The sequence below is a fragment of the Cervus canadensis genome, chromosome 25 (assembly GCF_019320065.1).
Source record: "Cervus canadensis isolate Bull #8, Minnesota chromosome 25, ASM1932006v1, whole genome shotgun sequence".
NCBI classification, from domain to species: Eukaryota; Metazoa; Chordata; class Mammalia; order Artiodactyla; family Cervidae; genus Cervus; species Cervus canadensis.
In genome coordinates, this window is record NC_057410.1 from 35,917,930 (window position 1) to 35,933,216 (window position 15,287).

Consider the following 15,287-nt stretch of genomic DNA (forward strand, 5'->3'; position numbering starts at 1 on the left):
ACTGTTCCGTGGCTGTGAGTACAAGTTGTCATTGCCCTTACAATTTGAGCATTCTTCCTAGAACCTGTTGGAGGCATGTCAACATGATTTGCATGTGGATATCTGCCTTCATTTACTAGATTATGTTATGTAGTGGGAAACTTATTGAAGCCACAGGAAGCTAGTACTTTCTTTAGCTTATTTGAATAGGCCATTTATATTAAATTCTTCCAGTATTAAATCAGTACTTTATACTATGTATCCAGGTAAAATTATAGTTCTGATTTTAAAGCAGTTTGCAATCATTTTGATATAATGAGGTCATGGGTTTTGTGTGTAGCTTAACTACCTCTTTTTTTTGTCACTGTAGAAAATGATGAAAGATAATAATTTAGTAAGGCATCTGGATGCTTGTGAAACCATGGGGAATGCTACAGCTATTTGTTCAGATAAGACAGGAACGTTGACAATGAACCGAATGACAGTCGTTCAAGCTTACATAAATGAGAAACATTATAAAAAGATTCCTGACCCGGAAGCCATTCCACCAAATATTTTGTCCTATCTTGTAACAGGAATTTCTGTGAATTGTGCTTATACATCAAAAATATTGGTAAGGTCTCTTTAATAATTTATGGATGAAAGCTAATTTTTCCACTTGTGATGATTTGACTATATGTAGTTCTTAAGCCCTATGGCTGTTATTTATAAATTGAAGAAATGAGTTAAGTTTTTAAATAAGATCTGTTGATCAGCATATATATGATGTTTACTTGTATTTTCCGACTATATTTTGAATTTTTTGTGTTTAGAAACTTTAGAGCTGCATAACCAGAATAAATCCTCAATTTAAAATTTCTGCTTCATTCATTTCATGAAAGACTAGGCTATCTTACTGTAGCAAGTCAACTTTCAATCTCCAGGAGCAAATTTTGAAACCAGATTTTAACTTACTATGTATCATATATGCTTGCTATTGACTCTGTTTGGTTTCTCAGTAGATCGTACCTATAAGGTGATTCTTAAATCTTTGGGACTAACTGAATAAAGTAACTCTAGACTTGTGGTACCTTAGAATAAAATATTTTTAACTTTGCACTTTAAAAAAATTTTTTTATAACATAAAGCATGAGATTATTTGGCTGATATGTGTTCTAGTGACTTATGGATGAAGACCGTAAATGCAGTTAATATTGCATAAATTGGATTATTGGACTGGAAAGTTATGAGATCTTGATTCTACATCTGGCTTTGTCTTTTACTAGCTGAAAGCCTGAGTTTTACTTTCTTCAGTTGTTAAGTAAAGATGGTTTCATCTGCCCTTCATACTGTTGTGATGATTACAGAAGGAGTTATTTGTGAAGATACTCTGAAGGAAATAAAGGTTTTAAATGTATTTAAGGCAACTATATTTTAATGACTGTATTATTTTAAGCCATAAAAAATGGTAAAGTAGATTTAATTTTGAACTATTTCATATAAATGCTTATGAAAACAAGAGAAAAGGAAGGGAATTAAAATTTATTAAGTCCTATATGTGTCAGGCTGCATGAATCACAAGCCAGAATCAAAATTTCTGGGAGAAATATTAACAACTTCAAATATGCTGATGATATCACTGTAATGGCAGAAAGTGAAGAGGGACTAAAGAGCCTCTTGATGAAGGTGAAAGAGGAGAGTGAAAAAGCTGGCTTAAAACTCAAATGTGCAAAACTAAGATATAGTATATGGTCCCATCACTTCAGGGCAAATAGAAAGGGAAAAAGTAGAAGCAGTGACAGATTTTATTTTCTTGAACTCCAGAATCACTGCAGATGGTGACTACAGCCCTGAAATTAAAACACACTGGCTACTTGGAAGGAAAGTTATGACAAACCCAGACAGTGTATTAAAAAGCAGAGACATCACATTGCTGATAAAGGTCCATATAGTCAAAGCTGTGGTTTTTCCAGTAGTCATGTATGGATATGAAAATTGGACTATAAAGAAAGCTGAGCACTGAAAGAATTGATGGTTTTGAATTGTGGTGTTGGAGAGGACTCTTAAGAGTCCCTTGGACTGCAAGGAGATCAAACCAACCAATCCTAAAGGAAATCAACCCTGAATATTCATTGGAAGGACTGATGCTGAAGCTGAATCTCCAAATATTTTGGCCACCTGATGTGAAGAGCCAACTCACTGGAAAAGATCCTGATGCTGGGAAAGATGGAAGGCAAAAGGAGAAGAGGAAGGAAGAGGATGAGATGGTTAGATAGCATCACCAACTCAATAGACATGAGTTTGAGCAAAGTCTGGGAGAGAGTGTAAAAGACCGGGAAGCCTGGCATGCTGTAGTTCGCGGGGTTGCAAAGAGTCAAACATGACTTAGTGACGGAGCAACAGCAACACACGTCAGGAACCAGCTCTAAGCTCTACATGTCTCACCTCATTTAATTCTTGGGTGCTCCTGTTGTCCTGATGTTGAAGCCAAAAACCGCAGCAGTTGAGTTACTTGCCAAAAATTCACATAGCTAGTATTTGGCAGGGCTGAGCATGGAATCCATGTCATTTTTGCCCCAGAGCTTTTTTCAGCCTTTCTTTTTCTGTGTTCCTCTTTGAAATGCTGATACTAATAGAAGTTTCCTATATGATTTTGTTTACAATGTCTTGCTCTGTTTTGATTCTAAATTAAACTGTCATAGAGAAACAGTATGGTACTAGCTTCTAAACCTTTTTCTCTTATAGCCACCAGAGAAAGAGGGTGGATTACCTCGTCATGTTGGTAATAAAACTGAATGTGCCTTGTTGGGACTTCTTTTGGATTTAAAGAGGGATTATCAGGATGTTAGAAATGAAATACCGGAAGAAGCACTGTACAAAGTCTACACCTTCAATTCTGTCAGAAAGTCCATGAGCACTGTCCTGAAAAATTCAGACGGAAGTTACCGAATATTCAGCAAGGGTGCATCTGAGATAATTCTGAAAAAGTAAGAGTAAAATGCTTAGATGAATAAATTGCTCACTATGGTTGCTTTATGGAATACCTACTCTGTCGTTATTGTTGATACTCTCTTTTTGTGAACTTCAGGCGTTAGCTAGGACCTTCAGAGTTTTTTTATTAGTGTAATTTAATGGTATTGATCTTTTGTCCAGGGTTCTCATACTCCAGCTTCTTTTATTTCTTAATGTTTTGCTACAGGGAAAATAAGCCCATTATGTTCAATCTGTATGGTTGAACAAAGTGAACATTGATACTTGTTCTTAGGTGTGTTGAGTCCATTGCTGTATAGGATCACAAAAAATAAAAGCCTCCTGGGAAGAAAAATTAATGGTCATGTTTTCTATACCACATTGTAGATAGTGGTGAATGAATTACACATTAGTTTTTAGAATAACAAAGCATTAAAACTTGATCTTGAGGCTCCTCCTCCTGTATCAGAGTGAGATTTTATCATACTTATGCTACTGTATTGTTGTATTTAAATACCTGCTGTCATTTTGGATGGTAATCTTTTTTTTTTTTGTACTGTCCATATATAGACCAGTGACCCCAGTTTTGACATCACATGTTTAAATATAATTTTCGTAATGCTTATCTATTATTACAAGCATTGAAATTATTAGTGCTATCTTTCTTTTTTCTTGCCTTAAGGCTCTTGTATTTTTTGTCCCATTCTCCTGTACTTTAAAAGAAGGAAATATTTGGAAATTTTGTGTTACTTAAGACTAATATCTAAATCTATACCAAAATGTACAGGTACATAGTTTATTCTTCTCTGCCACTAGGGGTTTTTTGTGAAAATTTTAAAGCCCTGCATTTCCTAAAGGGAAGTTTTAAGAATATCTTGAGTAACTGATTCAATGAGGAATGATCAAATGAGAACCATAAAAAGAGAACTGTTTTGTAAAGTGGAGAGAGGAAAGTAAATATGGTTGAAGCCTGTAAAAATGCAACATACATAGTTCTCTGAATTCCGGATAATCAGATTACATGATTTCTAGCCCGTCCAAGTCACTTAAATGGCATTAACTATTATCTTTGTTAATTATTGATGTTTGGATTCAACATTTCCTTATAGGTGTTTCAAAATCTTGAGTGCTAATGGTGAGGCAAAAGTATTCAGACCAAGGGACCGTGATGATATTGTAAAAACTGTGATTGAACCGATGGCATCAGAAGGCTTGAGAACCATATGTCTTGCATTCAGAGATTTCCCAGCAGGAGAACCAGAACCAGAGTGGGATAATGAAAATGATATTGTCACCGGCCTTACATGCATTGCTGTTGTGGGCATTGAAGATCCTGTGAGACCTGAGGTGGTGAAACATTCTGTGTTCTGCATGTGCAGAAGGCACTAACTGCAACCGGTTTTCTAGTAAAATTCTTAGCGTTTGTGATTTTCTTTCCAGTGTGAATCCACGATGAGTGAGATAATAGTGCTTGGGATGCATGTGCTACCTATTTATGGTTTTAAATTCAATAACTCCTCTTTGGGACCCTCCATGTTTATATAGCACCATAACCAGTGCCTTGAACCGGGTAGGGTTTTTTCCATTGATATTTATATTATATAGTAAGTACCATTAATGGTATTTTCATGCTCTTTGGTCCAGCACTGTCCAGTAGGACCGTCTGCAACCATGGAATTGTTCTGTGTTGTTCCATATCACAGTCACTAGCCACATGTGACTACTGAGCTTTTGAGGTGTGGCTAGTTCAACTGAAAAACTGAATTAAAAAATTTTGTTTTCAATTTTAGCATCTTGCTACCATACTGGACAGTCCACAGCTGTAGACTTAGCTTTTTTTTTTTTTTCCTTAGTTTCTTTTTTTTTCTTAAGTTTATTGAGCAATAACTTTTTTAAAGTTATTGAGACTATACTAGGAAACTGGAGACATAAAGATTTTTGAGATCTGGTTCCTAGCCTCAAAGAAGTTACTGTCCTGGGTGGGAGTGGACAAATACATAGTTATAACCAGCATGTTAGTACATAGATACATATGGAAAGCATGTTACATGAGCACAGAACATGAGCCCCCAACCTTTTAAAATAATAACATTTTTAATGCCTTCTTACTGTGTGCCAGCTTTTATGCTTAGAGCTTTATGTGTATTATTTTACCTAATATTCACCTCTGAGTTGTAAGCATTATTACTTACAGGAAGATGAAGAAAAAATTGAGATTTATAGAAGCTATCTGTAAACCATAGAGCTAGTGTATTCAAACCTAGCTCTCCTTAAGATACGTGTGCTTAAAAAACCACTGTGCTGTGTTAACCCCGAGAGGTGTCAAGTAACGGACTTCCCAGAGATTACCTGATGTGAGTCTTACAGGATGAAGAGGTATTAGCTAGACCGAGAGAGAGAGAGAGGAAAGCACATTTGAGCAAAGAAGCAACATGAATAAAAAGCACAAAGGCAAAAATAGCTTTTGTTCAGTGACTATCATCAACTAATTGCTTCAACACCCAATGTGTAGTACCAGGCACTCATCTAGGAACTGGAAATACTGCAGTAAACACAATAATTATGAAACTTATACTCTAAAGAGGTAACACAACAGATAAAGTACTTGGTGTGCCAAGTGAAAACACATTCTGTAAGGACTGACTTGCTCCCTGCCCTCATAGGCCTTCTAATCTAGTTGGCGTGGGGTAGGAGGGGGCGTCAGCTGTGACAGTACAAGTGAAATCAGGGCCGTAAAGGATATGCACAAGAGTGGTAAAGGTAACAGAGACCCCACGTTAAAGACTTGTGAGGAGTTAACATTTCAGTTGAGCTCTGATGGCTGGAAGTGAGCCAGCCTTGTGAAGTAGCTGCAAGAACAGTATTACAGGAGAATGGGACAAAAAATACAGGAGCCTTAAGGCAAGAAAAAAGAAAGACAGGACTAAGTCATGTCCGGCTCTTGTGATACCATGAACTGGAGCCTGCCAGGTTCCTATGTCCATGGGATTCTCCAGGCAAGAATACTGGGGTGGGTTGCCATTTCCTTCTCCGGAGGAACTTCTGACCCAGGAATTGAACCCAGGTCTCCCACATTGCAGGCCGATGCTTTACCGACTGAGCTATGCAGGAAGTATTTAGCTTTTCAAAGATAGAAAGGAGGCCAGTGTGGCTGTAAGCCTGACCAAGAAAGAGCAGACGAGGTTATCTTTGGCCTTACCAGGCAGTGAGGACTCTGAATTTTATTCTGAAATGCAGTGGAAAGTCATTGAAGAAATTCAGGCTGGAAAGTGCCATGATTCATGTTAAAATTGTACATGGAGTACTCTGTAAGAAATAGAGAAGTCGACACACAGAACCCAATGAGATGATTGCAGTGATCTCAAACAAGAGATGATCATGGCTTAGTCAGTTGTGCCAGGGAAGTTGGAAGGAAAAGTTTGAATTCAAAGGAAATGGAGGTAGAACTACTAGATATTCATATGTTGGATTTGGATATATGTATCTGACATTGTGGAGGTGTCCGAAACAGCCAGTTATATTTCAAGTAGGCATTTGGAACTAGAGGCCTGAAGGTGAAGTAGGCAAGAGAATCTCTTGAGGAAAATGTGTAGCTAGAGACTTAGGACAGAGCTATCTCCTAGTAACTCTTCTAGAGGAGTAGGAATCACTCTTGAGCTTGCATAACTGAGTGGCTGGTAGATGGTATTACCAGTATAGTAAGAGAGTCAGACAAAGCTGCCTATTTAGAGGTCAAGGTAAATTCACTTTGGAGTTCTCGAGTTTCAGATGCTTGTGAGACATCCAGATCATGTTTGCCAACCTTTTGGTCAAAGGAAAACCATTCAAAGTTTTATACGTTGATTTATGGCTTAAATCTTATCTTAATACAGTGTTAAATCAGGATTCCTTCAACTTCTGTCCTTTGGAAGATGTATTGCTCATTTTGTGTTCTTGGCACTGAGGTTGATAGGTTTATTTTTTTTTTTAACACAGAAGTGGCAATTCATTTCTTCATTATCGCAAAATGAGATGAGTGCTTGCAGTGAAGTGAGACAGTGTAATAGGAGGCAGCTTTCCAGAATTCATCTTCTGGACCATGCAGTCCTCATGTAGAGAATCTTGATTAATTAGATACCTGGACTAAATCCAGCTTTATTGCATATGCATAGATGCTTTAAAAAAAGATTTGGCTTCTCTTCAATTTTTCTGTAAAATTGGAGGTAACTTGTGAGTTTTAAGTGGATGTATTTGGTGAATAGTGGGCTATTAATAATTTAGTTTGCTCTCTTAAATACCATTTGCCACATAGCTTTAACCAAGACAAGTTGTCACTTTCTTAGCCTGCTTTCCTCATTTCTGTTACCTGCATAGCCTGCTGGGTATTTGCATTTGTAGCCTCTGTTCTCGAAGGATCATCATGGATTTTCTGGTTAGAGAAGAACAGGAAAGGATTTTCTCGGCAAAGGGAACTGCAGAAGCAGAGACCCCAAAATTATACACAGATTAAGTGTTTAATAGAAAAAAAATTTAGATCTTGGAAGCTATTTTTTTCCTAATTCTTTTCTGAAACACAATCATGATACTTCAGACTTCTAACAATAATTCCTAAATATTCATTATTTTTAAAATTTCCTAAATTGTACCACAAATGTGTATTCAAATCAGAATCACCCAGGGCACACATTAAATTTATTGCCATGCCCCTCAAAGTCTTAACCTAGAGGATCTATAGGTTTCCTCTCTTTTCCATTCTTTCAGATTACCTGTCAAAGAAAATTGTTTTATTTTCTTCTCATCAGCAAATAAACTGTCATATTTTTGCAAATTATTTGTAGAAGGACATGTGTCCTGGAGAGTTTTCTACATTCCAGATTTTGCTGAGTGCTTTCCTTCTGTTTCCTGTAATCTGGTAGTTAGATCTAGAGTAGGGTTTCCAGATAAAATACAGTACACCCAACTAAATTTTCAATTTTATCTAAACAGTTTTTTTTTTTTTTTAATGTAAGAGTGTCCAATAGTACAGTATTTGGTCATCTTGTATTTTTTTTTTAATTGAAATGTAGTCAACTTACAATATTGTGTTAGTTTCAGGTGTACAACCAAGTGATTCAGTTACACATTTTTTTCTTTTTTATTCTTTTCCATTATAGGTTATTACAAGATATTGAATATAGTTCCCTGTGCTATACAGTAAATCCTTGTTTATCTACTAGGAAACTATTCTGAAGCTCAAGTGTGAGAACTTTGTGGTTTATAGTATAACAGTTGAGGAATCGTCATGTATTTTTAAGAAAGTGTGTTAGAGAAAGAACTCTATTGTCAGGTATATCAGATGTTCTAAAGGGGAAACAAACATAAACACAGGGATGCCAATTTAAAAAAAAAAAAAAAGCTTTTGCAATAGCTCGGGGAACAAGCATGGTGACGGGAAGTTCAGGGAAGGTTTGAGGTCCAATCTGCAGGATTCTTTGGCCCTTAAGGATGTAGAGGATAAGGGAGATGGAGGTCAGATCATCGTTAGGTTTCTATTAGAGAGAAAGCATAGTTTCCCTTTTGGACACCCACATTCTGATATCTGCTTTTCTGGTATGACTAAGAATCCATCTCTCACAATGAGCTGGGAAAAACATGTAGCTCTGAAAGTAATCATGTAGTGGTGGTTGGAGGTTCTAGAATAGGAGAGATGACCCTTAAAAGATAAAGGGTTGGGTGGAAAGTGAGTCTCTCTTTACCCCAAGGACACCAACAGTATATGCCTGGTGTCTGGGCAGTAGATCCTGAAAGGTAGAAAGCCAACCAGGAAAGAATTGCCTAATGGTTGCCAGGGGGAAAGGCGCTGGGAAAGGCCTTTGGCAAATGAATAATGCAGGCAAGTTAAGTCAAATGATAACTGAAAGTGAAACCTAAACTAGGCCTGTAGCAGTGGAAGAGGAAAGAAGAGGTTATTGGGCATACTGTGAGAAATATTTAATATCTTGAGACGAAATGAAGGTTGTCATTTGTGGGACTTTGAGGCATCTATATTTGTTCAGTGGGATTTTTTTCCCCATCCTGGAAATACTCTAATTTTCTTCCATGATATGAATTTTTTCCACATTAACCAGGTGCCAGATGCAATAAAGAAATGTCAGAGGGCTGGAATTACTGTGCGGATGGTCACTGGTGATAACATTAATACTGCTCGGGCTATTGCCACCAAATGTGGTATTTTACATCCTGGGGAAGATTTTCTTTGCCTAGAAGGTAAAGATTTCAACAGGAGAATACGAAATGAAAAAGGAGAGGTAAGGGTGTTTTATATTTTAAGCTGCCATATTTTTAGTATATTAGGGATTTCATTCAACAGATACACTTTGCATATGCACTGCGTGTTAGGCGTCACACCTGGAAAGGTGCAGCCCTCACCCCAAGAAGCAAAACATTTTAGGAAGTAGAGGGAACAAGTGATAAAGAAATTTGCCTTGAAGGGAGTGAGTGGTTCTTTTTTTCAGTCCAGGCCCAAGAAATACAGTATGTGTAAGCCAGTAAGGGGAGATGATTTTGGACAGGTTGCTATGGACCATATTTTAGGAGGCCCCAAACTGCACTACTTATGCTAAGGAGTTTTCATGTTCATAGGCAGTGGGGAGACGGTTAAAATTTGATCTTGTAATGATATGTATAACATTGTTCTCAAACTTGAGTCTGCATCAGAGTGACCTAGAGAGCTTTGTGTAATACATGGATTACTAGGCCCCACCTCACAGTATCTTTATCAGCTAGGCCTTGGATCTTGCTCAGCAATTTCCCTTTCTAACAAGTTCCCAGGAGTTGCTGATACTGCTGGTCTGGTAACCATCTTTTGAGAACCACTGATACAAATGCTAGATAGCTAATTTGGAATTATAAAATTAGGCTTGGGCATGTTTTAACTTTGACGAAAATTTATAGATTGAGCAAGAGCGGATAGACAAGATTTGGCCAAAGCTTCGAGTGCTTGCAAGATCATCTCCTACTGACAAACATACACTGGTTAAAGGTGAGTAGGTTTTGCAATTTTCCCACAATTTCTTGATACAGAAATGTACTGTTTCCTAAAATAGTAACAGAAACTGAGTATTAGATTGAATCATGGATGTCATCTTTGCCAATAAAATCTAAATACATTTCCTGTTGATACCTTGGGTGGATTGTGTTTATTCTCAGGGAGTAAAACAGGATATAATTGCTAATACAACAGTTTCGGGAGTTGTTCCATGCCCAGCATCTCAGCAGTTTCCATTTCTCTATGCTTAATTATTTATTTTGAACTTTGAGTCTGTAAAACTGGTAAGCCAAGGTATATCCTACAGAATCACTATTAAATTAAACAAATTGTTTTTACAGCACAAATACTTTTATTCCAGGTATAATTGACAGCACTGTTTCCGAACAACGCCAGGTTGTAGCCGTCACTGGTGATGGTACAAATGATGGCCCGGCATTAAAGAAGGCTGATGTTGGATTTGCAATGGTAGGGACTCACCTGATTCAAATATTCAGATGTAATTTACTGGCTGGGTTTTCTGTTTGGTTTCTTTGTTGCTAAATTGCTATTGATTTTAAACACTGTCCATCTACCCTTGAGGAGCAATGTATAAGCCGAAATTGGTTTATAAGTCTAATTATAATGTTAATGTGTACCAGTGTTTATTTGCATAATTTATCCCCCTGATATTTTGCTGCTAAAATAGGGGTTTAGCATGAACCATCACCATGGTGGCTGCCTTTCAGCAGACGTTAGGGAGATGGAAGAAGGAAATGATAGGAGTAAAGTACCCTCAACCAATAGCTGTGAACCCAGAGTTTCCCACCCTGCCCTGTCCCAAAGTCATTATGGTAAGCAGTACGTTGGTGTGAACCTCTGAAGAGTGGAGAAAAGTAGCTGAGAGGATAAGGAATATTGCAGGGCCGTTGCTTTGGCCGTGAGCAAAACAGGTTCACTTTGGAAACACACAGGATCCATACTTCTGCCCTCATCTGGACAGCTGACCAGGAATGTATTTCTGTACAATGCATTTTAAAATTTAAAAACAAAAAAACCTTCTTCCTAAAATTTAAGTGTTTAAGGCAGATGCTAAGGGCTTTAAATAACGGCAGGTAAATACAGTATTTCGAACAAAAGCACAATATAGCCACTTATCTTATTTGATTTTTAAGCCGTGAAAGTTTTAAGCCCATTTTACCAACTTTTTTTTAAAGGTAGCACGTCAAAAAAAAAAAGCCTAAATATATTTTAGTGGTTTTTTTTTTTTGTATGAAGAAAGAATAAGTGCTTGGTGGCTTGGACTTGAAAAGCATTCTTGCTCAAGCTTGAATTTACTTTGTATGTTTGTTCATGTCTTCAATTTCATATTTTAAAACTGAAAAACAAAATTATCTTGGGGTTTATTAGAGACCCACAAAAAATTGCTATCGATTAGATCTTTCTAAACCTGTCTCTTATATTTCAGACAGAAATAGTGTTTTAAAACACTCTATTCTCTTTCTCTCCTTTTTTCTCTCTCTTTCTCTGTGTCTGTATCTATGTATATTTAGCAAATTCAACATTAAAATTTACAGCAATAAAATAAAGGGGCTCTAATGTGAGTACATTGTTAGCTTGCAAAGAGACCTGGCATTTTCCCCTACTTAGCCACTCCTTTTAGAATTCCTTTAGATGGCAAGTTTAAAATATGATTACATTATTTTAAAAATTATATTGCATTATTCTTACAGGGGTTTCCCAGGTGGCACTAGTGGTAAAGAACCCACTGCCAATGCAGGAAATTGGGTTCGATCCCTGGGTTGAGACCATCCCCTGGAGGAGGACATGGCAACCCACTCCAGTATTCTTGCCTGGAAAATCCCTTGGACAGAGGAGCCTGATGGGCTTGCAAAGAGTCAGACATGACTGAAGCAACCTAGCATCCACGCATTCTTACCAAAATTCAGTTAACCACACATCTGCAGATACTTCTGTTATCAAAGCCTGAATGCCATGATGTATTAATATTTCTATAACCAGGTATCCATCTGTGGTAAGGTAAAGGTAAAATCTTTTTTTAAAAAAAGGTAAAATCTTCCCTAAGGTAGTTAAAATATTTTAATTTAAAATACTTTCAGACTTTGGGTTAATAAACATTTGTTTCTTCTCGAAACATTAAGAAGCTGTTTCCAGTATTCTGGTCCAATAGTTGCTGCCTCCTAAAGGTTCAGCACATAAGGGAGTAAATCAGTGAAGGACTAAAAACAGCACAGGGCGTGCCTCCACGAGGAAGTCCTAGACTCTGCCTCTAGAGGCTCAGAAAGGTTTTCTGAAAGTGGTGCCATTTGAACTGAGGGAGGGAGGAAAGTACTGCTAAGAGACTCCCAAGAATCATAGGTAGCCTAACTTCACTAGAAGAGGGTGTGGTGTTGATGGGTACTGGATATGAGGATCAGAAGGGCCTTGACTGTGAATCTGAGCAATTTGTTCTTTTATCCTGTAGATCAGCAGGTCCCGAGCAGACTTCAGATGTCTGACTTTTTGCAGCCCCGTGGACTGCAGCCTGCCAGGCTCCTCTGTCCATGGGATTCTCCAGGCAAGAGTACTGGAGTGGATTGCCAGTAGTATTCTTGATATTGGCAACCCTCTCCAGGGAATCTTCCCAGCCTAGGGACTGAACCCAGGTCTCCTGCATTGGCAGGCGGTTCTTTACCACTGAGCCACCTGGAAAGCCCCAGCATACAGCTCTAAGAAGCTCATGAAAAAGCTATTTTAAACTCTTTGATAGAAAGTTTCCCAAGTTTGTTTCACGATGGGACTAGTTTTTATTTGGACACCAATTAACATCTTAAAGTTGCTTTTTAAATTTCAAAAGATTTTGAACAGGGGAGTGTGAGATTTGCATTTGCTAAAGATGGAGAACGATTAGAGGCAGGAAAGTGTGTTGGGTTTAGAGGTGTTAAGTATGTTGCACATTAAAAGTAAAATATTCAGATTAGGAGCTAGAGACCAAAATTTTACATTAAGATTGCTCCTTCATGAACTATTTCAAGAAAAGCTTGATTTGGACTTTGTTTTGTGTTTATCAAAACAATATTACATAGCTTTTAAAAAGTCAGACAGTTATATAAGACTTGATAAACTACATCCCCTACCACATACCATTTCTTACAGCTCATTTTTTGACTAAAGAAAACCAACTATTTTTGCTGTTTCTCTTCCTTAGCTGTTTGCCTCCATGTATCTAAATGGCACAATAATAAGGATTTTTAAAATATGTTTAATAAACAGCATCTGTTGATGACTTTTCATTTAGGAAGGTAAGGATTTAGCACTTTGATAGGCACACACAGAGACATCTATAAACATTCATGCACACTTTCGAGCCTGCCTTCTTCCATCAGAGTTAGAGATCAGCCAGTATACCATCCTTATTGTGGTTGGTTATAGTGATTGGAAATGTTGTTCCAAGATGAGCCACGTGGTCTCTTATAACTGCTGTTACTTCCTTGCGTGACTTTTTGTATTCACTGTACATTTTCTTTTTCAAGTCACCTTTTAATCTTTATTTATCTGTTTATTTCCTTAGGTTTTTTTTTTTTTTTTTTAATGTTCTTAACACTGATTCATCTCCATCTTCTCCTTTCCTCATGTCAGAGATGTCAGGCACTTTTACAGTTCTGCCTTCTCACTAGTACCTCTCCCAGATCTTTTGACATGCTTTCATCTGAACTGTTTGCTCAGCTTGCTACACAGCTGTCTCTTCTTTCTTCATACCTAAGAATTTCCTTTACCCCTCTATTATGTTGCATTTGAATTTCTTAAATTTGGTGTAATTATCTTTTTAAGATAAAGAACATTATAGCATACTAACACATATATATGGGATTTAGAAAGATGGTAATGATAACCCTATATGCAAAACAGAAAAAGAGACACAGATGTACAGAATAGACTTTTGGACTCTGTGGGAGAAGGCGAGGGTGGGATGTCTCGAGAGAACAGCATTGAAACATGTATATTATCTAGGGTGAAACAGATCACCAGCCCAGGTTGGATGCATGAGACAAGTGCTCAGGCCTGGTGCACTGGGAAGACCCAGAGGAATCGGGTGGAGAGGGAGGTGGGAGGGGGGATCGGGATGGGGAATACGTGTAAATCCATGGCTGATTCATGTCAATGTATGGCAGAAACCACTACAATATGAAAAAAAAAAATTAAAAAAAAATTTTATTGGAGTTTAGTTGATTAACAAAGTCGTGTGATATCATCATCTTTTTTGGTTTACTGTCTCATGTAGTAAAGCCATCTCCAATAGATTCCTGAGAAAAAGGATTCATGAAAGTTAAACTTTTTCATAACTTTTATGAGTGAAATCTCTTCTTTCTTCAAAGACTCCTCCTTGATACGTAGTCCGACTTGGTATAAAAATCTAGATCGAAAATTACTTTCACTCAGAATTTTGGATTTGTACCTTCATTGTTATTACGTATCATTTTGAAATTTGAACTTCTTTTTGTTTTTCTTTCCATTTTTTTGGTATGTTAAGTCTTTCCTTTGTTCTCAGTCCTCTGAAATGTCATGATGTTTTGTCTTAGGGCAACTTTTTACTATGAAAACTCATTGTCTTCAATTTTGTGAAATTCCCTTATACTCATCTTGTTTCTTCTCCGCTGTGTATTCTTTGTGGATTTGTCCCCCTGATTTTTTAACCTCCTGGGCTTGCCTTATTTTGTCTTTTTTTTTCCTGTCTGCCGTACTTTTATCATCTTGCAGGAGTACAGGAGATATTTCCTCAGCTTCTGCTGTATTTTCATGTCTGTAACAATATATTTAATGTCCAAGAGTTGTTTTTGGATCTCTGAGTTCTTGTTTCATTGCTGTGCCTTTTGTCATTCTAAGGATTTGATTCTTTTTTTTTTTTTTTTTTAATGTTTCCTACATTCACTGGTGGGTTCTTTACCACCAGCACCACCTGGGAAACCCAGATTTTTTTTTTTTTTTAATCAGCTTTTGTCCCTCTGTAGAGTCTGTCTCTCTGTCTCCCTTTAGTTTAGTCTTTGTCTTTCAGGTTAGTGCTTTCATCAGATGTCAAAGTGATGGTAGGTTGTTTCTGCATTATTTTTACCAGTAGAAAGCTGAAAAGCTGGAAAGCCTGAGGCCTCTACATAGGATTGATCAACCAGAAGCTTCCCAGTAAAGTGATCTGGCTTGGCCATTTCGCTTTCTTAGGGTACCGTGAATTTTGCAGTATCTTTAGGTCTCGTCTCCTATGACGATCAGATTTTCAGGAAAGAGTTTTCAAATCTGCTGCCTACAGGGCAGTCTTGGTTACTGGGAAACAAGTAGAAGAAGAGTACTATACTCAGCAGCACGTGGTACCCTTCAGCCT

The 15,287-nt window shown here is 37.4% G+C and overlaps 1 protein-coding gene across 3 annotated transcripts in view; it reads left to right on the forward strand.

Moving 5' to 3' along the window:
- The window catches only part of ATP2B1 (ATPase plasma membrane Ca2+ transporting 1), a 120,879-nt gene that overhangs the window by 87,963 nt on the left and 17,629 nt on the right, over positions 1-15,287 (forward strand). For all 3 annotated transcript variants that reach the window (XM_043447428.1, XM_043447426.1, XM_043447427.1), the window contains exons 10-15: positions 350-592; positions 2,704-2,945; positions 4,038-4,275; positions 9,015-9,194; positions 9,841-9,928; positions 10,296-10,402. In XM_043447428.1, coding sequence (XP_043303363.1) covers positions 350-592; positions 2,704-2,945; positions 4,038-4,275; positions 9,015-9,194; positions 9,841-9,928; positions 10,296-10,402 — 1,098 coding nt within the window. The remainder of the gene's footprint in view (positions 1-349; positions 593-2,703; positions 2,946-4,037; positions 4,276-9,014; positions 9,195-9,840; positions 9,929-10,295; positions 10,403-15,287) is intronic.